Raw genomic sequence first — 22,194 nt, forward strand, 5'->3', positions numbered from 1 at the left:
CTACTCGATAACCTTATTTTTCCCCCGATCTAAATTTGAATTCTTTATTTCTTGATCTTAATCAAGCTATGTATGTGCCAAACCCTAAATGAGCAAAATGACTTATTTTTCTTCTTCAACATTCAGCCAACATTAGAAAGATGAACTCAAAATTGTCTTTTTTTTATTTAACACATTATAATTATTCTAATTACCATTATAACCTTAATGAAAAACCATTTAAAACATCCATTAAATGTCCATAAATTTCCATTAGCACTATCAATGGTCTAATTACCATTTAAGGCCATCATATTTAAAAGCCAAAGCTATTTGACACCTTTAGCAAGTAGAATGCAACTTTTGCATTTTACGTGATTTAGTCATTTTTCTCAAATTGTCTAATTAAACGATAAAATTAATTCACAAAACTTTCACACATATCAAATAACATGCTGTAAATACCAAAAATAATATTAAAATAATGTTTTAACCTCAGATTTGTGGTCCCGAAACCACTGTTCCGATTTGACTCAAAAACGGGTTGTTACAATTATAATGTTATGCATACAAATTGATAATTGGTTGATGAAATAATAGCATTGACTTGAGAAATTGGCTTATAAATGAAATTGAGTAAACTGCTATCCTATTATCTATTTAGGCAGAGCCGGATATAGTTGGCATGTCATTGGATAGGAAGAGTTCAAGGTTATTTCATTTACATGTTGATGAGGCACTAGGTGTTAAATTACTTCAGTTATACCAATGAGGACACATTGATGAGCATTGAGCGTAAACCATTTACATCGGCATTTTTCGATGAAGCACTGGGTGCCAAACTGATTTTATTGGTTAGATTCGTGTATCTGTTCGAGTCTGAGTTAGGTCAATAGGGATACAAAATGTAAATTGGATAAATGGTATTCAAATTGAGTTAAAAATGAGCCTCAATGGATAACTGGATACAAAGGATGTTTATATACTCAAAAATTGTTGAAATGAGAATTTGGACAAATGATGTTCTAATACCCATACTTGCCCCTTATTTTGATTAAAAACCATATTTGAAATCATTTTCAAACATAAAGGGTTAACCGATAATGACCCCAAACATTCGAAATTATATTATTGACTGGAATAAGGTAAATGCTATAGTTAAACGTTTAAAATTACTTAGTGTTCAGCTAAGCTCACTTTGGAACCAAAAGTAGTAGTCCTATACCGGGTCCTGAAGGTTGGATCGAGTATAGAGGTGTTATAGGTCAACAAAAGAGTTTCTATAAGCTCAATTAAGAATTGGATTTAGTTATGTATCATAATATCTAGGTGTTTATGATATGATTGAATTTTTGAATTATTTATTTATAAAATATTTGATATGAAATTTTAAGAGTGTTGCAAAAAGGCCCTTATTTGATCTTGGGTTGACTTTAAAGCATCCGTATGCTCGTATAAGACTCAAAAAAGAATATTCATGTTATTCTATGTTGTATTATTGATTGATTGCATGATTGATGAAGTAAAAATAATGTTTTTACTGTGAATTTGTCAATAGTTGCTCCGGAACGAATGTGGTACTCTGTTGCTCGGACTTGACAATCGAGTCAGGTAAGGGGTGTTACGGACCCATTATACAAGACCAAATCCAGTAGCTTATCAATTTGCTAAAAATTGGCAAGAGCAGAATGACTTATCCAGAGCTTGCCTACACAAGGTAAGTAAACGCAACAAGTAAGTTGATTAGAATCATAGGAATGTGCAGTTTCAAGTTGGTGACTCAGTCCTTTTTAAATTGCACTTGATTTTGCACCACGCTGGCTTGCACAAGGGGCTTGTACAATAGTATGAGGGACTTTTTAAAGTTCTGAGGAGGGTATCTTAAAAACCTGAGTTGTCAGCAAAACTCAAGATTCATCTGGTGTTCCATGTTGGTATGCTTAAGCCTTTCCATAAGGATTAAGAGGATCCAAATTGAAGCAAGTCTGAACAAGCACCAATGGTGGTAAAGGTCTTCTATGATCGTGAAGTTGAATGCACCATGGTAGATCGAGTGATTCGTCGAGGCCGAGGCATGAGTACTTTGTTCGATGGAAGGGACTTCCTAACAAGCTAGTTGCGAACCTACCGAGGCTTTATGGTAGTTTTAAGACAATATAGACCAGTTCCATTCCAAGGATGCAACAAGGGCGTCATAAAAACAAGTAGGGGAGAATGTCACAGGTTGTGCAAGGGAGCCCGCATCCAAGGTACATTTGGATTATCCATCTTGTTCACAAGGGTTCAGTTGGCCAAATAGGACTGGCCCGCTACTTAGAGAGATTGAAAGCCTATCTACATAGCCTATTAAATATGGAAGTAACTTATATTTTACCATGCTAAATATTTTTAATCCTAAAAGATAAGATTGTATAGAGTTTAAATCCCCTAGGACTCTCATCTTATAGATAGACTCTAATTTTGACCGTCAATGTATTTTAAACTATACTATTGGACCTGGAAGGACTCAACTATAAATAGAGGCATTTCCCCTCATTTGCAATCATTCCATTCATAGTTATTGAATATATTTGAGAGCATTTACTCAAACACCTTGTATGCATTGCTTTCTTATGGCTTATTTAGTTCTTTCATTGCTTTTTTGTCTTTGAGTTTGCTTCATCTTTATTTCTATGCCTTAGAGAATTCCCTTTGTGAATTCTCATCTTTCGAGTGTTAAGTTTACTTAGCGAATTTGAAGAAAAGAAATTATTTAAAGTTGCATGGTTTATCATACTAAAGTTTTAGCCTCGTGACATCAACATGAGAAAGATCCTTTTATATATAGTTATATAGATTCTTATAACCAAATAAATATAAGTTTTTAAATATCGAGTTAATGTTGTTGTATATATAAAATTTTAATGTTAAAAATATATTTAATCTAACTAAAATAACTAAACTAAATATAGAATTGATTAAAATTACATAAAATATAAAAAAGCAAAAATGTAAATAATAAGTTTGTAGCAGATACTATAATCATTTTACGTACAATAAAAAGTATTAATGCATAAATTAATAATTATAACGGAGATAATTAAGTCAATATTTTGAAGAAATTCTAAACGATATATTATTAAATTTATTATATCTCCTTAAAATTTATTATATCAAATTATAAATAAAAAATTTAGAATCATATATTTTTTGAAATGATACTTAGAAACTTATTATACTATAAATTATACATTGCATCAAATTTACGAGGTGTTTGGTAAACAACATTTTGAGCTTTTTTTAGTTAATTTGAGCACAAATGAAGGATTGGGTAATCAAACCCTCTAATTATAGTGTTTGGTGAATGAGGGTTTATAAGAACTTATTGAGTTAAAACCTCCAAAACAAAAAGTGTTAGGATGAGCAACTTTTTTCAACAGTTGATTAGGAATGAGATATGTGGAATGATATATCTAACCATGCTTGCTCAAAAATTACTCTGTTTGCCACATGCTCTTAAACCTAATAGGGGTGTTAAGATATCAGTAGGCTTCATTCTTCCATTTACATTTCCACATCTAAAGTCCAAAGTAATCTCAAAAAAAAAAAAAAACTCCACCGTGAATCTAAAAAATCAACATTTCCGTGAGAAATTTTCAATTGAGTCCACTCATCCTTAAATATTTATGTACTCATAATTTATTTTCAATTTACTTGTGTAAAATGATTTCTTATGTAACTTTACTTGACAAATTTATTTTAAATATGACATAATTATCACTAATTTCTATACTAAGAACATGACATTATTATCACTAAGAATATAGTTTACAATTATATTGATATACCGGTAATATTTATAAATCTCCACAAGGTTAATATTTGCAAATAAGGAACTTAAGAAATTTGTTTATTTAAATTTTCAAAACACTAATTAATTTCCATAATGGATGTTTTAATTCCTTGGTAATAGTCTTTTATTTCAATAATTACACCCAATAAAAATAAAAGTATTATAAACAAATAAATACTTAACAATGAAATGTATCATACCTTTATTTGTCATTTTACAAATATCAACTATTAACTATCAGTCAATTGCCAAACAAGACCATAAACCTTTTTATAATTTTTATTTAAATTATTTAGACAAGCAAAAATAATAATTTTTGCTATTTCATCATATATTTAAAAGATTTTTATTAAAACACACTAAAATGTCATTTAGCTTTTATTAAATTTATATAATTATGACTTAACTCTTTATGGCCTAAAAAACCCATTATTTAACTTTTTAAGTATGTTTTATTCAAGAATAAAGTTTGATTTAGAGTTTGGATAAAATATTAAATTTGAAAAATAAATTTATTTAAAAAGTTAAACTGGTTTAAAATATAAACGAAACTCAATTTTTAAAACTCAAAGCTTAATTTTGACTCATTTTAAATTTATAATATTTTTCTTTTATATCTTATACTATAATGTAAATATAAAGATTATATATGATAGCAAAAAATGTATATAATTACTAAATATTAAATTAAAAAAGATAATTGTATTAGGCATCCCTAAACTATGGCTCTCATTCTAAACTTGTAACACCCCTAACTCGTATCCGTCACTGGAACAGGGTTACGGAGCATTACCGAAACATTCAGAAACATTTATAGATAAATCATGCAAGTTACTATTCAAATTCTGAAATCATTCGTAACATCCCTTAAATAGACCTTTGAGTCCCAATACAAGCATTAGAATCGAGTCGGGACTTAATTGAAAGCTCTAAGAATTTTTCGCGAAATTACAAAAATTTTCCAAGGTCCAGAGCTCACACACCCGTGTGATCTAAGGGACATGCCCGTGTGACCCTGGGACACGCCCGTGCTACAAGCCGTGTTCGACCCCGTGTAACTCTCTGACTTATGCACACGTCCATGCCACACGCCCGTGTGCTAGGCCATGTGGTTAATTAATTCTTTTCAAAATTAGGTGCAGGTTTCACACGGCCATGTTCTAGGCCGTCATGGCCGTGTAGCACACACGGCTGAGACACATGTCCGTGTCTCTACCCCTGTGCTCAATTCTGAGCATTTTGTTTCTCAAAATTTAAGGTGCATGGGACACACAGCCTAACCACACACCCATGTACCAGGCCGTGTGTCATTCACGGTCTAAACACACACCTGTGTGTCTGCCCGTGTGGGCAAAATAAAGTCATTTCTAGCTTCATTTCTCACCCAAAATCACACCAATGACCTGCATTTAAACTCACATCCAAATACCAACCATTTCCAGCATTCAAATTAAGCAAACTCAATCATTCAATATGGCATATTCTTACATGCATACATGTTTATAATCTTACCTTGGTATATTCCATATGATAGGCATAATTTGAGCAACCTTTTAACATGTATATAACTACCATAGTATGACATTACAAGTATATCAAAAACAACCATTACTAGCCATTCCAATGGCTAGATTACAGACCACATACTTAAGCCATCTATGGCCAAGTTAGCCTATACATGCCATTATACCAAAATGATTTTACTATATATACCCAAAATAAGCTAGTAGATAGTGTGATGATGCTCCAATGATCTCCAACCTTCACGAACTTCCGAGCACTATAAAACAGAGGAAAATAAAATGGAGTAAGCATTACGTGCTTAGTAAGTTTGTATAACGGAAACTAAACTTACCAATCCCGTTTATTAATTCTAACCTTACAATATTATGTTTTCCATCCATTTGGCATAATTGCCTAAACACATGCATTCAATCAAACATGTCAGTCACAAAAATCTTCATATACATCAAGTAAGGATAGATGAGCTCATCATGCAATATTATTTCATGCCATTATCATTTCACCTCACAATTCTCATACCATGTCAAGAGTTTTATGTTCGTTGAATCATTGAAATCCCGATGGAAGTTCAAATGGTACACTCGAGGTGTACGACTCAATAACCCGTCAATTCTTTTCCAGGAGTACCCATTAGGGCATTTAATCAAGGAACACACTTTCGAGCTACATGACGTATAATAGGATTTCCAGTACAGGTTAAATCCTTTAAATAATGTATGCTCAGAAGAGCTTAATTAGGATTATCAATGCAGGCTAAATCCTAATTGTATCATATGCTCGAGAGGAATTATATCAGGATTACCCATCCGGGCTAAATCCTTTCTATAACGAGGTCAGTAGGATTGCTCGTCCGAGCTAAATCCCGTCAGCAACAAATGCAGGACCTCATTCATTTCGAGAAAGCATATATATTCATCGGAATTCAATATTCAAACGAGACTTTACCCTTTTTCCAACATTTTTGAACATGCAATCATTCACACATTAATAATATTCACATAAATGTAAATTATACGGCATACAATCATAACATTCAAGTTAACATATTTACATGCTCGATTATGTTACACGAACTTACCTCGACACTTGTTGCGTAAGTAATTTACTAATCCGAAACCTTTTCTCTTCCTCGATCTAACCTCGAATGTGAGTTGTTCAGATCTATATAAATAGATTTAATCATCAATTTTTCATATTTCATACTAATTTAGACTCAATTTACTTCTAGGCAAAATTATCATTTTGCCCCTAACTTTTTCATAAATTCCAATTTCGTCTTTAGGTTCGGAAAATGAAACTTGTGCAATTTACTCCCTTTTCCAAGCCTAACCAAAATCCCATTACAAAATTTACAGCACATGTATTATAAAAATTCAGAATTTTTCATCACATTTTACAACTTTACATTTTAGTCCCCAAAATCATGTTTTCATTAAAAATCACTTTGTAAAAATTGTTTATCTATCAACAATCTTTCATTTTCTACCATAAATTTCAAATTTTCAGCATATTCATCCATGATGCAAATTTCATACCTTGATAACTTTTCAAATTAATCCCCCAAATAGATAGATTAGACTATCCTGATTCCAAAAATATAAAAATTACTAAAAACGGGACTTGATTTCATACCTTTTCAAGCTTGGAAAGTTTTCTTCCTCTCTCTTAAGGTTTCCATAGAAATTTTGGGGAAGAAGACATAAAAATAAGATGATAATTTCTTTTTAATTAATTATCATATTCTAATTTTTGTGATTTCTAATTTAGTCCCTACTCTTTTCTAATTTTTCTATGGATGAATCACCCAAAAATCTACATACTTTTCTTTAATGGTCTAACTACCGTATAAGGAGCTCTAGTTTTGAATTCCATAGCTATTTAATCCTTATAGCTACTAGAATTTAACTTTTCATTTTATACGATTTAGTCCTTCTCGTAATTAAACACTTAATCGATAAAATTTTCGTATCAAAATTTTCACATGACATATCTATCATAATACAGACAATATAATAAAATAAAAATAAACTTTATTTTCAGATCAAATTTGCGATCCCGAAACCACTGTTCCGACTTCATTGAAAAATGGATTGTGACAGCTCTTCCCCCTTAAGGATTTTCGTCCTCGAAAATCTTACCAGTAAAAAGGTTGGGATATTACTTCCTCATCAAATCCTCCGATTCCCAAGTAGCCTCCTCTATACCGTGTCATTGCAAAAGAACTTTTATTAATGCTACCTTTTTATTTCTTAACTCTTTTATTTCCCGAGCTAAGATTCTGATTGGTTCTTCACCGTAAGTCATATCAGGCTGAATCTCTACCTTTTTCGGAGAAATAACATGTGAAGGATCGGATCAGTACCATTGTAGCATAGACACATGAAAAACATTATGAATCTGATCAAGTTCTGGTGGTAAAGCTAACCGATATGCAATCGGTCCAATTCTTTCTGTAATCACATATGGTCCAATGATCCGTGGACTCAGTTTTCTTTTACAACCAAACCAGAGAACTTTCTTCCAAGGCGATACTTTCAAGAATACTTTGTTATCAACTTGAAATTCTATTTCTTTTCGTTTCAGATCAGCATAAGATTTTTTACGATCAGAGGCTGCTTTCAAACTGTCCTGAATTACTCTTACTTTTTCCTTGGTTTCACGAACTAAATCAACTCCGTGTAAATTTTTCTCACTGAGTTCTGTCTAATACAATGGAGTTTTACATTTGCGACCATACAAAGCTTCATACGGTGTCATTTTGATGTTGGACTGATAACTGTTATTGTAAGAAAATTCAACTAAAGGTAAATACTTTTCCCAGTTACCTTTAGACTCAAGTATACAACAAATAAGCATATCTTCCAAAATCTGTATAACACATTTAGATTGACCATCTATCTGGGGATGAAATACAGTACTAAAGTGTAACTGAGTACCTAGAGCTTCCTACAATTTGCTTTAGAATTGAGATGTAAACTGAGGGTCTCTATCTGAAATAATGGAGACAGACACTTTATGCAATCTAACAATCTCATAAACATATAATTCAGCCAATCTATCCAAGGAAAAATCCATACATACTAGAACAAAGTGTGCAGACTTTGTCAACCGATCAACAATTACCCAAATGACATCTTTCTTCTTTGGAGACGATGGTAACCCCGATACAAAGTCCTTAGTAATTCTTTCCCATTTCCATTCCAGTATTGTAACTGGCTGTAATAGTCCAGAAGGCAACTGATGTTCAACTTTTACTTGCTGACATATCAAACATTTAGATACAAACTCAGAAATATATCGTTTCATTCCCGGCCACCAGTACATCTTTTTCAGATCATTATACATTTTATTCTTACCAGGATGTATAGACATGTTACCACTATGAGCTTCATTCAAAATCTTCTGTACTACTTCTGAACCTTTCGGTACACATACTCTACCTCTGAATAATACATAAACATCAGTCCTGATCTGAAATTCTGAGTCAGGAGTCAATTCAGTTTGTATTCGTTTTGCTTGCAAGTGACTATCATTTTTCTAAGCTTCAGAGATCCATTGCAAAAATGTTGGTCTAGCTTTTAACTCAGATATGATTGAACCATCATTAGATAATGACAATTAAGTATTCATTGCTCACAAAGTATACAGAGATTTTCTACTCAGAGCATCAGCAACCATATTGGCTTTTCCCGGATGGTAGTTAATAACAAGATCATAATCTTTCAGTAATTCAAGCCATCTGCGTTGTCTCAAATTCAAATATTTCTGAGTCATCAAGTACTTCAAACTTTTATGATCCATAAATATGTGACATTTTTCACCAAACAGATAATGCCGCCAAATTTTCAATGCAAACACTATGGCTGCCAACTCAAGATCATGTGTCAGGTAGTTTCTTTTATGTGGTTTTAACTATCTTGAAGCATAGGCTACTACTTTACCTTTTTGCATCAAAACACAACCTAAACCATTGAATGATGCATCACTGTAAATTATAAATTCCTTACCTAATTCAGGCTGGACTAACACATGTGCTTCTGTCAATAAAGCTTTTAATCTATCAAAACTTTGCTGGCATTTGTCAGCCCACTCAAATTTCACATCTTTTTGCAATTGACGGGTCATCGGAGAAGCTATCATTGAAAAACTTTTTACAAACCTCCGATAATAACCAGCTAGTCCTAGAAAACTTCAGACTTCAGACATATTCTTCGGTGGCTTCCAATTAAAAATGGCTGAAATTTTATTCGGGTCTACTGTGACACCTTCAGCAGATACTATATGCTTGAGAAAACTAACTTCCCGTAGCCAAAATTCACATTTATTAAATTTGGCATACAATTGTTTCTCTCACAGGGTTTGCAACACTACTCTCAAATGCTCAGCATGTTCATTTTCATCTTGGGAGTAAATCAAAATATCATCTATAAATATCACCACAAACCTGTCTAAATATAGGCTAAAAATTTTCTTCATCAAATCCATAAACACTGCAGGTGCATTTTTCAAACCGAATGGCATCGCAAAAAGCTCATAGTGTCCATACTCGGTTCTAAAAGTTGTCTTTGGCACATCCGAATCTTTTACCCTTAGTTGATAGTAACCAAACTAGAGATCAATCTTTGAAAATACAGAAGCACATTTTAACTGGTCAAACAAGTCATCAATACGAGGCAATGGATACTTGTTCTTTATTGTAACTTTGTTGAGCTGTCTATAATCAATGCACAGCCTCAACAATCTATCCTTCTTCTTTACAAATAGAACCGGCGCACCCCAAGGTGAGAAACTAGGTCAAGCAAAACCTCTGTTAATCAATTCTTGCAATTATGCTTTTAGCTCTTTCAATTCAGTAAGAACCATCCTATAAGGTGCTATAGGTATAGGTGTTGTACCCGGAACAAGATCTGTAGAGAATTCCACTTCTTTATCCAGTGATAAACCAGGTAATTCTTCTAGGAATAAGTCAAAAAATTCATATACAACTGGCACTGACTGAATCTTTGACTCAGATACTTTGGTATCCAACACATATGCAAGATAAGCATCATAACCTTTTTTGACATATTTCTATGCTGATATTACCGAAATCACATTAGGTAATCCATCCAGTTTATCAAATTCAACATGAAGTAATTCACCACTCTCACATTTCAATACAATATATTTCTATTTACAATTCACCACTGCATCATATTGGGTTAACCAATCAATTCCCAAAATCACATCAAATTCGTCAAATGGCAATAACATCAAGTCAGCCAAAAAACAATGACCTTTTACCATCAATGAATAGTTCTTACAAACTTTATCCATTATAACACACTGGCCCAGGGGGTTTGAAACTTTAACTACAAATTTTGTGAATTCAACAGGTAAATTTTTAACAGACACTAAGTGCGTGCATATGTATGAATGTGTGGAACTAGGATCAATAAATGCAGTAATATCAATATCAAGTAGGGAAAATGTACTGTTAATGAGGTCTGGTGTAGAGGCATCTTCTCTAGCACGAATAGCATATGTTCTCGCAGGTGCTCGTGCCTCACATTTAACAGCAGTATCCCTGGTAGTACTTCGACTACCACTAACATTACCGGGATGACAGGGTAGTCTACCCCTCGAACAAGATTACTAGGCTTTGGAGCTGGTTCTATCTCTTTTTCAACTCTTTCTGGACAATCTCTAAGAAAATGGTCAAGTGAACCACATCTAAAACAAGCTCCACTTCTAGACCGACATTCCCCATGATGAAATTTGTTACAATGCTTACATTTTGGTTTAAGATTACCAACACTACCCACACTGGTCACAGATGGAGATGAATACCTCGGGTTAGAACGTTGAGAGCCCCGCTCTTTTCCAAAATATCCCGTAGAGGTGGTAACACGATCATAATACTTATTTAATTTCTTAGAAGCAAATGATTGTGACTTACTCATAGTTCTTTTTTCAAAAATCCGAGCTCTCTTTCAGCTTGTTTCTTTTCCTTACTCAATTCATCAGCTTTGTGTGCTCGATCGACTAGCACCAAAAATTCTTTTATTTCAAGAATTCTAATCAATAACTTGATATCTTTATTTAAACCCTCTTCAAAGTGTTTACACATCTCATCCTTTGTCAAAACCCATTCTCTAGCATATTTTCTCAACCGAACAAATTCTCGTTCATACTCAGAGACAGTCATATTTCCCTGCTTGAGTTCTAAAAATTCTTTATTTTTCTAATCCATGAATCTCTGACTAACATATTACTTTATGAATTCAGCCAGGAAGAATTCCTATGTAACATTTTCTCTCGGTACCACTGAAGTTATGGTATTCCAGAAATGATAAACTGTATCTTTTAGTAGAGATACTGCACATTTCAGACATTCGATAGGCGTACAAGATAATTCATCAAAAACTCAGATGGTATTTTTCAACCAAAATTCAGCCTTTTTCAGATCATCATCTTCAGTAGCTTTAAATTCTTCTGCCCCATGTTTACTGATTTTATCTACTAGAGGCTTACCTATTCTAGCGGGTTCAGCACCCTGTGGTACCTCAGGAACCAGTTGATGAGCAGGTGGAGGAGGTCGTTGTACAGCGGGGTTTGTTCTTAAGTCCTCGGTAAACCATTCATTCATCAATTGAAAGAAGGCTTGTTTTGCCTCCTCACTTCGGCCCTCAGACATGTGCCTTTCACTACCAGACGCAGAAGTAACTCTTTGAACTGAAGCTGAAGCATTGCTCTCAGCTACCTCAGATTCAGCTCTAGCTCAGTTGGATGACACTACTATATGAAAAACACATTTAAAATGATCAATTTATATAATGGCATGTATAGCTAAACTCGTGTTTATTACGTCAAATTCGAAAATCAGCTAAACCGTAGCTCTAATACCACTAAATGTAACACCCCTAACCCATATCTTTCACCGAAACAGGGTTACGGAGCATTACTAAAACATTCAAAAACATTTACAGATAAATCATGCAAGTTACTATTCAAATTTTGAAATCATTTGTAACGTCCCTTAAATGGACCCTCAAGGTCCAATACAAGCATTAGAATCGAGTCGGGACTTAATTGAAACTCTAAGAATTTTTCGCAAAATTATAAAATTTTTCCAAGGTGTAGAGCTCACACGCCCTTGTGATCTAAGGGACATGCCCGTGTGACCTTGGGACACGTCCGTGCTACAGGTCGTGTTCGACCCCGTGTAACTCTCTGACTTATGCACATAGTCATGCCACACGCCCGTGTGCTAGGCCATGTGGTTAATTAATTCTTTTCAAAATTAGGTGTAGGTTTCACATGGCCATGTTCTAGGTCGTCATGGTCGTGTAGCACACACGGCTGAGACACACACCCGTGTCTCTATCCCTGTGCTCAATTTTGAGCATTCTATTTCTCAAAATTTAAGGTGCAGGGGACACACGGCCTAACCACACACCCATGTCCCAGGCCGTGTGTCACACACGGTCTAGAAACACGCCCGTGTTTCTGCCCGTGTGGACAAAATAAAGCCATTTCTAGCTTCATTTCTCACCCAAAATCACACCAATAACCTGCACTTAAACTCACATCCAAATACCAACCATTTCCAGCATTCAAATTAAGCAAACTCTATCATTCAATATGGCATATTATTAAATTCTTTTCTTTAATGGTCTAATTACCGTATAAGGACCTCTAGTTTTGAATTCCATAGCTATTTAATCCTTATAGCTACTAGAATTCAACTTTTTCATTTTGTGCAATTTAGTCCTTCTCATAATTAAACACTTAATCGATAAAATTTTCGTATCAAAATTTTCACACGACATATCTATCATAATATGGACAATATAAAAAAATAAAAATATTTATTTTCGGATCAAATTTGTAGTCCCGAAACTACTGTTCCGACTTCACTGAAAAATGGGTTATTACAAAACTTATCATTCATAGCATTCTAATTATATCCCAAACTATCAAAGTTATATCAATTAGGTTCTTCCATTATTAAAAATGTTAATTTAACCATTAAACGGCAAATCAAATTTTATGTGTCATAATTTAAAATGAAATTTATAAAAATGTGTAAAACATTGTTGCATAACTTTTAAAAGTAACAAAAAACAAAGCAAAACTAAAGAAGAAAGACCTTGTAACCTTCCCAACTTGGTCTAGGCGGTAGGCTCGAATCCAGGAGATTACATCGGCCACCAAGATGGCCTTGTGAAATCAGAGATTTTAAATAGTCAAATTAAAACATTTGTTTATTTTTAGAAAGACTTAGTCTATTTTTAAATAACGACTCATGGGTTGATAAAATATGATTAATTTAATATTCTTCTTGTAAAAGGTGATTACCATTGAAAACTTAGTTAACTTCTAGTGTATTTATTAGACAGAATTTAATTATGACCTAGTAGCGAAAAAGTGATTTTTACTTGGTTTTAATAAAACTATTTTTCATGCCTTAATTAAATAAAAGTCATATTTTAAAATTAAGTTAAATGTCATGCATGCTAAATAACCCTAAATATGAGTCTCATGCCACAAAATATATAAAACAATATAGTTTCAAAATAACTGAAATTATAAAAACAAGCCTAATAATAATTTCATAAAAATAAAATGTTTCTGAGCCCTCTGTATGTCGTGTCCGCATCCTAACTTGGTGGGTTATCTGAAAGGATGAAAAATAAAAGGGGGTGAGCTATGAAGCTTAGTGTGAGTTCCATTATAAGAAAAACCAGAATAAAATGAAAAACAAATAAAGCACATGGATTAGCGATTTTGAGATTAAAAACACCCATAAAGCACCTTAGATTAATAATTTTTCACATAAAACACTTCACTTATCTATTTCGGTATTCAGAATTTTATATGCATGTGCTTATGAATGCAATGCAGTTTCAAATTAATAGGCAAGTCCTAACCAACTCTGCTACACACCTCACTTATGAGTTCCCCAAAACCCATCTACCATATCACTCCGGATTGTGGACAAGCCACCACTGATTTGTAGATAAGTTGCCACTTTGAGAAGAAAAATGTAGGTAAACCACTAGTATTTTAGATAATAAAAAAACATTTGCAGTTACTACCACTTGTTGTGGGTGCACAACATATTCGCAGATTAAACAAACTGCCACTGGGTTTTGTGGACGAGCCACCACTTGTTTGTAGATTTAATAAATTGTCACTCTTCCTCCATACAATGTCTCACCCCATGCAATGCACTATTTCATGCTTTGTGTTATGACAAATCAACACTAGTCGTAGACATGTAACATGTACTCAATTCATCACTAACACTTAACATACTTATCATGTTCTTCGCAGGGTGGTACCAGTATTATCACTTTTAAGTTAGAAGTTTCACTTTACCAGAAAACACATAATGTTCACGTATTATGTGATGCAATAAGATCACTTAAGGCATTAAACACAAATTTCAGAATTCACACAATATAAGGGAGTTAATTGAGTAAGGGAAAACTCTAAAAATAATTTAAATAATGTACAGGGATTAAACAGGAAAAATCATACTATTTACATAATATTAATAATTTAGTCAATCAGATCATGGATTCTAACATTACTCGTATTATTAGGGACTTAATTGAATAAAATAAAACACTAAAAATAGTTTAGGGATCAATTAAGGACTAAATTGAGTAAATCATAAAATTTTGGGTAAAATTGTAAAATTTGAAAAATAGGGCGCATGTTCGTGTGGCTAGGCTGTGTTAGATGCCACAACCCGTGTGGAAAGGTTACACGGCCGTGTAACAAACTGAGGCCATGTGGTTTACGAACTACACTAGGGTTTCCAAGGCATTTGGTCATGTGGTAGGCCGTGTAGTCCACCCGTGTGGTCTATACACAATGTGGCAAACCGTGTTGAAGGGTCATGCCCATGTGAGAAGCGAACTATCCTAAGGTTTGTATGGGGACATGTCATGTGGTTCACATGCCTGTATGGCCCTATCTTAAGCACGATTTTTCCCCAATTCACTTGTAAAAGAACACACACCTTTCACCGGGAGACCGAGTGACGTCCTTCTCATTCAAATCTGATTCAGGGTACCTTCAAGAGGTCCTTCAATCGACAATTACACAAGGATTAATGGTTGATTTCAAGATAAAACAAGATGGTTGAAAGTTTTGATGAAAAATTGAGAAAGATCGTTTAATCGATTGCAAGATTACCATTAGATAAAAAATTTTAAAGATTTGAAATCTAATCATTGGGATTGAGGCGTACTTACTGATTCTTAATAGGATTTTGAAGATTATCGATGATAAATTCAACACTCGGAGGAAGAACAAGTTGAATCATGAATCGATTTTGATTTGGGATTTTAGAAGATCAATTTCCAGCAAAGAATGTAATTTTTTTGTGAAAAGAAAAATGGGGAATAAAAGAAGATAAAGGATTTAAAGAGAAGAAAAAAGAGAGTTCAATTTAGGGTTGAAAAGGAATTGAAAGCAATATATAATTAAGAAAAGTTATTAAATACTTAAGGTTTCAAAATTGGAGGGGCTGATTAGGCAAATAGCCTTTCTTGTTGTCCAAAAAAAGAAATGGAAAAGAGAGTGGCATGATTTAAACTTAGGGACAAGAGGGAAATGCAAAGCCTTACCACTTAAGCTACTACCCATTCTTAGTTTATTTCTACCACATTTAATATATATACTAGATTGAGTTTGTTCCTTAGTTGCTGAAAATTAAAACAAAAAAAAAATAGGAAGAGCGAGGCTTGAACCTTAATTTTCTAAGCAATATACTAAACTCTTAACCATCAAGACTAAGACTAATTTCTTAGTGATTTTGTTAATTCTAACCTTATGAATTTTGGGGTGTTACAAACCTTTTTTGTAAAAGTATTGAAAAAATTAAAACAAAAATTTTTAGAGTATCCATTTTTCTTTAACTTTTTTCTTTTTAAATCATTATATTAGGAAGTGTTTGGAAAGCTACTTAATAATTGGTTTGAGTGTAATTGCTTGTAATTATAGAAAAGTGACATGTTTGGTAATCATTGTAATTGGTGGACCCTACTAAATTGGGTTGTAATTGAAGCACCCAATTGCACTTTCCAAATCTTAAGGGGATGAGAATTTGAGTAATTAAGTGGGTAATTAAACCCAAATCCAATTACCTTATGGTTTTCCAATCAGTCATACATGATTTAATATAAGAAATTATTTTAGATAAGTTTAAGTTATAAAAATTATATTATAAGTACAAACATGTATGAGTGTTTGGGATGATTATATTAAAAATTCTAAAGTTAGATTATAAATCTTAAAGATTATATTATTTAAATTCTAAAGTTATGGTAAAAAATATATTATAAAATTAATTTATGTGTTATAAAAATATAAAAAGTGTTATAATATACTTATGGGTAAATTACACCAACAGTAACTTAACTTTGATGCAGTTGACAAAACAGTCACTCTAATTTCAATTCAATTACTCAACTTTCGAAAAATAACAAATCAGTCCTTTTAACCAATTTTCGTTATAGACGTAACGAAAAAGTGACATAGCATCCTACTGTGTAAACAACCTCAATTTAAAACCCTAGCTAGGCTGGGGAATAAAAGAAAAAGAAGAAGCATAGAAGAAGAAGAAGAAAAAGAAGAAGAAAAAGTAAAAAAAGAAAAGAAGGAGGAAAACAAGAGAAAAATTCTAGAGTGGTTTAGCAGCAGCATGAGGTTGTGGAAGAACTATGCTCCCAAGGTGTTGGAAAACGAGTTGCCACTAAGTTCAACAACTTCTAACCGAGTTAACTCATCGAAAGTTGATTTCGAGACATACCCAGATAAAGAATTTGCTTTTAAAGCAAGTTCCAATAAGCTAAATGAAAGTTTCGGTAGAAACCCAATGAGTTTGTTGTAACTCAAGTCGAGTCACTTTAAATTCGTAAGCGATTTCAGTAATTTCTCGAACAGATAATTATGAGAAAGGTCTAAGGTTTCAAGAGATTTGAGAGCCGTGACTAAATTAGAAATCGAGAAAAGAAAAAAAAAGGTTGTGGATCGAGGCGATGATGAGGCAAGCTTCACAAAGAACAGTTCCAATGATAAGAACAGTCGAGAGATTTTCTTCGCCATATCCGGCCAAATGCACCATCTCATCTCTTCTCAAGTCATCTTTATTTTTTCTTCTTCTTTTTCTTCGTACCAGATACCTTGGGTTTAGAATCTACCATGGTTTAGGGATAAAACGGTGCGATTGTTGTTGATTCCATTTTCTTTTTCTATATGGGGTTTTTGTTTTCTATATTACCTTTTGTCTTAAAACTTTTTTATCAGTTTACTACCATGGTGATGTTTGGTAGTTATCTGATTGTGGGTGTTTTGTTGGGAACATATGGTTTGTATTGAAATGGAAACTCATTTGTTAGTTAATGCATCTTGTTGGTTATACCCATGTGAGGTTTAGACCCACGGTAATTAATGGATGATGATGATGTTTAAAGTTGACCATCATCTCTCTTTCATGGAAAATGGAAACTACATCTTTTTTTTTTAAAGTTGAACATATCCGTGTTAGTGAAAAAGAAGCAAATCACCATATTTGAAAATAGAGATTGTTAGGATGGAGAAGAAGAAACATAAACATATTGGGCCATCTACACAAAAAGTAAAAATATTTATTAAAAAAATCAAAAAATGAAGGACGAAAAAAAATACTCACTCAACTTTGCCTCATCCAACGTGGCAAGTTAACTGACCACATCAACTAGTTAACTAGCCACGTCAGCAGTCCCACTAAGCCTGTGACAGAAAATGTTAATGGGTACGTGATTGATTTGCTATTTTTCAAAAGTTAAGTGACTGAATTAAAATTAGAGTGATTGTTTTGTCAACTGCATCAAAGTTGAATGACTATTGGTGTAATTTACCCTGTGTTTATTTATAAAAAATGGTGAAAAAAAGTATAAATATAACTTATTTATGTGTCCATATTATATATTATAAAAAAATAACATCCTTATTTATATAAAAAATGTTACAATTTTTCATCATAGCTTATTTATAAAAATAGTTTGGTCAATAATGAACAAATGGTGATAAGAAATATACGGTAGATGTTAAAAAGGGAATACCCTAACAAATATGGAAGGCTAGAGCACTTAGATAAATTTGTATATTCTTATTATTTTTATTAGTAACTGTATTGTCGGCTACTTCTTTGACTAATATATTACATATGATGGTTTGGTTTTAGTCTTGAAAAAATAACTTATTTGTCACTCCAACTTTACAAAAAAATTATTTTAGCTCTATATTTAATTTTTCACTGTAATAGCCCTTAAACTTACGTTTTTTGTCAAACCATCCACTATGGATGGAAAAGTTAATTGATGTTGATCTAGCATATATGTGAATGTTGTCACAAATTAATTAATTTTTATAATTTAAAAATTCAAAAAACTTTAAAATTTATTATTAAAATTTATTTAAAAATATAAAATTATAAAATAGTTTTTAATATTTTTAAATTTTAAAAAAATTAAATAATTACTCATAGACATGCATTGGATTGCTACTTAGACAAATTATCAGACTTTTTAACTTTTCATCTATTTTAAGATAATTTGACAAACAAACAAGTTCAAGAGCTAAAAGAATTGAAAATTTAAATGGCTGGCCAAAATATTTTTTTTATAAAATTAAACTTGTTTAGAATTTTTTTATCATATCGAAAATATGTTTACATTAATTAATATTTTAAAAATACATAACATAAGAAATTACAATATAATTAAACTCTATCAACCAAACACATCTAGGAAATTACAATTCTTTGTAATTACAAGATAATGTAATTACAAAATAATATAATTATTACCATAGTAATTACACTTCCGTCCAATTACTATGTGATGTCCAGACCTTAATAATTTTAATAACAAAAATCATTGTTTATAACGTAATTAGAATAATTAGAATGTTTCAACGTTAGAAACTAATTTAGAAAAAGGGTGCAATTAACTCCATAATAAAATAATTATATTTTTAAGAAAATAATAATTTAAATAAATCTAAATAAGCTAACATAATGAGAATAGCAAAATTTGAAGTTCATATTTGAATAACTATTATGATATTGATACCATATATGAGTTCAGTCCAAACCCAACCGAACTTACCAAAAATATTTTAAGGAACCTATCAACATTTTAATTATGAGTAAGTAGTACAATTTATTTGTAATGTACCAACAGATCTTTACCATATTGGCAAGTTTCTTAGCATTGTTGTGATGACATGAAGTGTTTGTGTCACATTTAAGATTTTGAATTCAATCCCTCATATCCTCATCACCCTTAACCCCAATCATTATGAAAAAAGCAGTGCATAATTTATTTATTTTTTTAAATCAAAGTTATCTACTTTAGATTTAAAAGTATATGATTCTTTAATATTTCCTAATCTCATTAATTCCCAAATCCCTATCTAATCAAATTCCCTGATGAAGACATTTCATGTCTAAATCCACATCTTCTATCATCGATACCAATTAAACTAATTCTCTAATTGATAAAAGCTATTTAAATTGATGTTGAGGAGAAATTAGAAATGGTATGCATATCTATGCATCCTAACCTACTTCACCCAAGCCTGTATTTAACCCAGGTTTGTATGAAAGCACTAACATCTTTTATCAAACACACATTTAAAGCATTTACATTTGTATCAAACAGCCCATAATAAGCTTAAACTTTCATTATTTCTGTCAAAAGTAAATTTGAGATATGGAACAAGGTTTCAGTAAAAGTAACAACATATATCTAATAGTTGACACATTCAGCACATATAAATACCTTACGGGAGAAATCACACATATTGTAGCCTTCTAAACAGCATCCACCATATCTATCTTCCAACATTTAAGCAAATCATTCAAACAAAACCAATTCCAAAACCCTATATTTTATCGATATCTTCGTCTTCGAACTCAATGTAATCATCTGCACCTCCTTCATCTTCCTCATCGACAATACCTTCATTAAGACGAGTGTTCTCTGGAAGCTCACCGTATGCCTTTAAGAGCCTTGCTTCATCGGGCATGTACTTAAGGATCACATCAGCCTTATCATCCTGATAGTCGCGAAGCCCAACAAGAATTATATCACCAGCTGCAATCCAAACCTTCTTGTGCATCTTTCCTCGGATATGGCAAAGGCGCTTAGTACCATCTATGCACATGGCTTCACACCGGCCATTGCCTAGCATACGAAGCACTTGGGCATACTCTTGCCCGTCTTCCTTGAACACAAGTTCACGCTTCTCATCGTCAGCTTCATTCTTTCCTCTCTTCCTGTTCTTTCCTCCCTTTCCCTTGTTCTTCGGCATGGTTTCTTCTTGCTATGATGTGCCCAAAGCCCAAAAAGAAAAAAAAACAAGTCATTTTACAAGCGCCAAAAAGCACAACATCGTCACAATGGAAGATATTGACATCAACATATCATGCACGAAACAATCGAGATATTTTAATAATTCTGACATCATGATAAAAATTAAACAAGGTTGCTAACAAAAAATTGGGGGAATTTGTATATTCTATTTAATAAGAGATAAACAAAAAAGGAATTAGGGAAAAATAATCCAGTAAATATAAAACTTATGAAAAGTTAGGAGTTGGAATCAGACTTGATAAACTCAAATATAATCAAGAAATTAAACAGAAACTCAATCATCATGACACAACCGTTAAATGATAAATTTTCAGAAAGCAACAAAAAGGAAAATTCAAAATCAAATTACTGCAATTGATTAATGAAATTTTGAAGCAAAAAAGAGAAAATAAATGAATACCTTTCTGGCCGCAGCGTAAAAGACTAAAGAGAAGGAGAAGAAGATAAATAGAAATTGGGAGAAAGGAATTTGATTCTTTGTCTACAAATTCCAAAAAGTCCAAACCCTAGCTTAAGACTTCCGCTAACATATGGCTATCACGCTCAAGACTCAAAACTTGGGCTTGGGTAATTGATTTGAGCCGGCCCGAGTTTTGTGCGTCTCTCTCTATCCCTCTAAATCTATATCATGGGTTTTCTGCAAGAAGAAAACCTATTTACCCATCCATGAATATTATCAATGTTTTTAAAACCAGATTGTGTTAGAAAAAAAATTGATTTGAAAAATATAAGGGAAAATAAATTTAGAAAAAATAAAATTTAAAATAAAAATTTAAAATAAAATTTTGGTTGTGATATCTAAAATAATAAACACTTAATCAAAATTGTACATTTTCGATTCGTCTAAGATAAACTCTTCGACCGAGTAGTCTTTTCCACTATTCTTAAGTTCGAGTGTGGGCTCATTTTGAATCAGAAAATTTTTCACAAAAATTATCAGTGGAGTAATTTCGTTATTTCTCTAAACTTTTGAGTCAAATTGTAAATCAGAGAAATATCTTTAAAAATTCTCTAAACTAATTTTTTCAGAGAATTTTCTCTTATAACTTTCTCTTGAATTCAAGTCAGGTAAAATAATGACCTAATGTTCTCTTTTACAGGAGAATTTAAAGAATTCAACTATGATTAAACATAATCACTTTAATATTAAATCTTATTAAAATAATAAAATGTATTAAATTAAATTTAATATTAAGATAATCACTTTAATATTAAATTAATAAAATACTATTAATATAAGTATTAAATTTAATTTAATTTAATATTAAACCATTAAATTATTATTTTTAGAATAGTTATCTGAAATCAAATTCTCTAGTAGAGTTCCAATAGGAGTGTAACTCTTCCACTACTCCACCACCGAAAACCAACCGTCGGCACTGCTGTGTTAGGTGATGCAGGTGTGACACCCTTATGGCACCCCGAGTCGGTTCGGTTGTTGTC

At 32.3% G+C, this 22,194-nt stretch overlaps 1 protein-coding gene across 1 annotated transcript; it reads right to left on the reverse strand.

The window, feature by feature from the left end:
• Window positions 1-20,023: 20,023 nt before the first annotated feature.
• On the reverse strand, window positions 20,024-21,304 carry LOC108487182 (eukaryotic translation initiation factor 1A-like). Its single transcript, XM_017791450.2, has 2 exons — window positions 21,152-21,304; window positions 20,024-20,701 (listed from the first exon to the last, which is right to left on the reverse strand). The coding sequence occupies exon 2, from the start codon at window positions 20,687-20,689 to the stop codon at window positions 20,261-20,263; it is 429 nt and encodes a 142-aa protein (XP_017646939.1). The 5' UTR covers window positions 20,690-20,701; window positions 21,152-21,304; the 3' UTR covers window positions 20,024-20,260.
• Between the last annotated feature and the right edge of the window lie 890 nt (window positions 21,305-22,194).

Source organism: Gossypium arboreum, chromosome 7 (assembly GCF_025698485.1).
Source record: "Gossypium arboreum isolate Shixiya-1 chromosome 7, ASM2569848v2, whole genome shotgun sequence".
In the NCBI taxonomy this organism is placed as follows: domain Eukaryota; kingdom Viridiplantae; phylum Streptophyta; class Magnoliopsida; order Malvales; family Malvaceae; genus Gossypium; species Gossypium arboreum.

Coding starts and splice junctions, on each gene's coding strand:
- LOC108487182 (XM_017791450.2), bottom strand. CDS start 20,689: ATGCCGAAGAACAAGGGAAAGGGAGGAAAGAACAGGAAGAGAGGAAAG.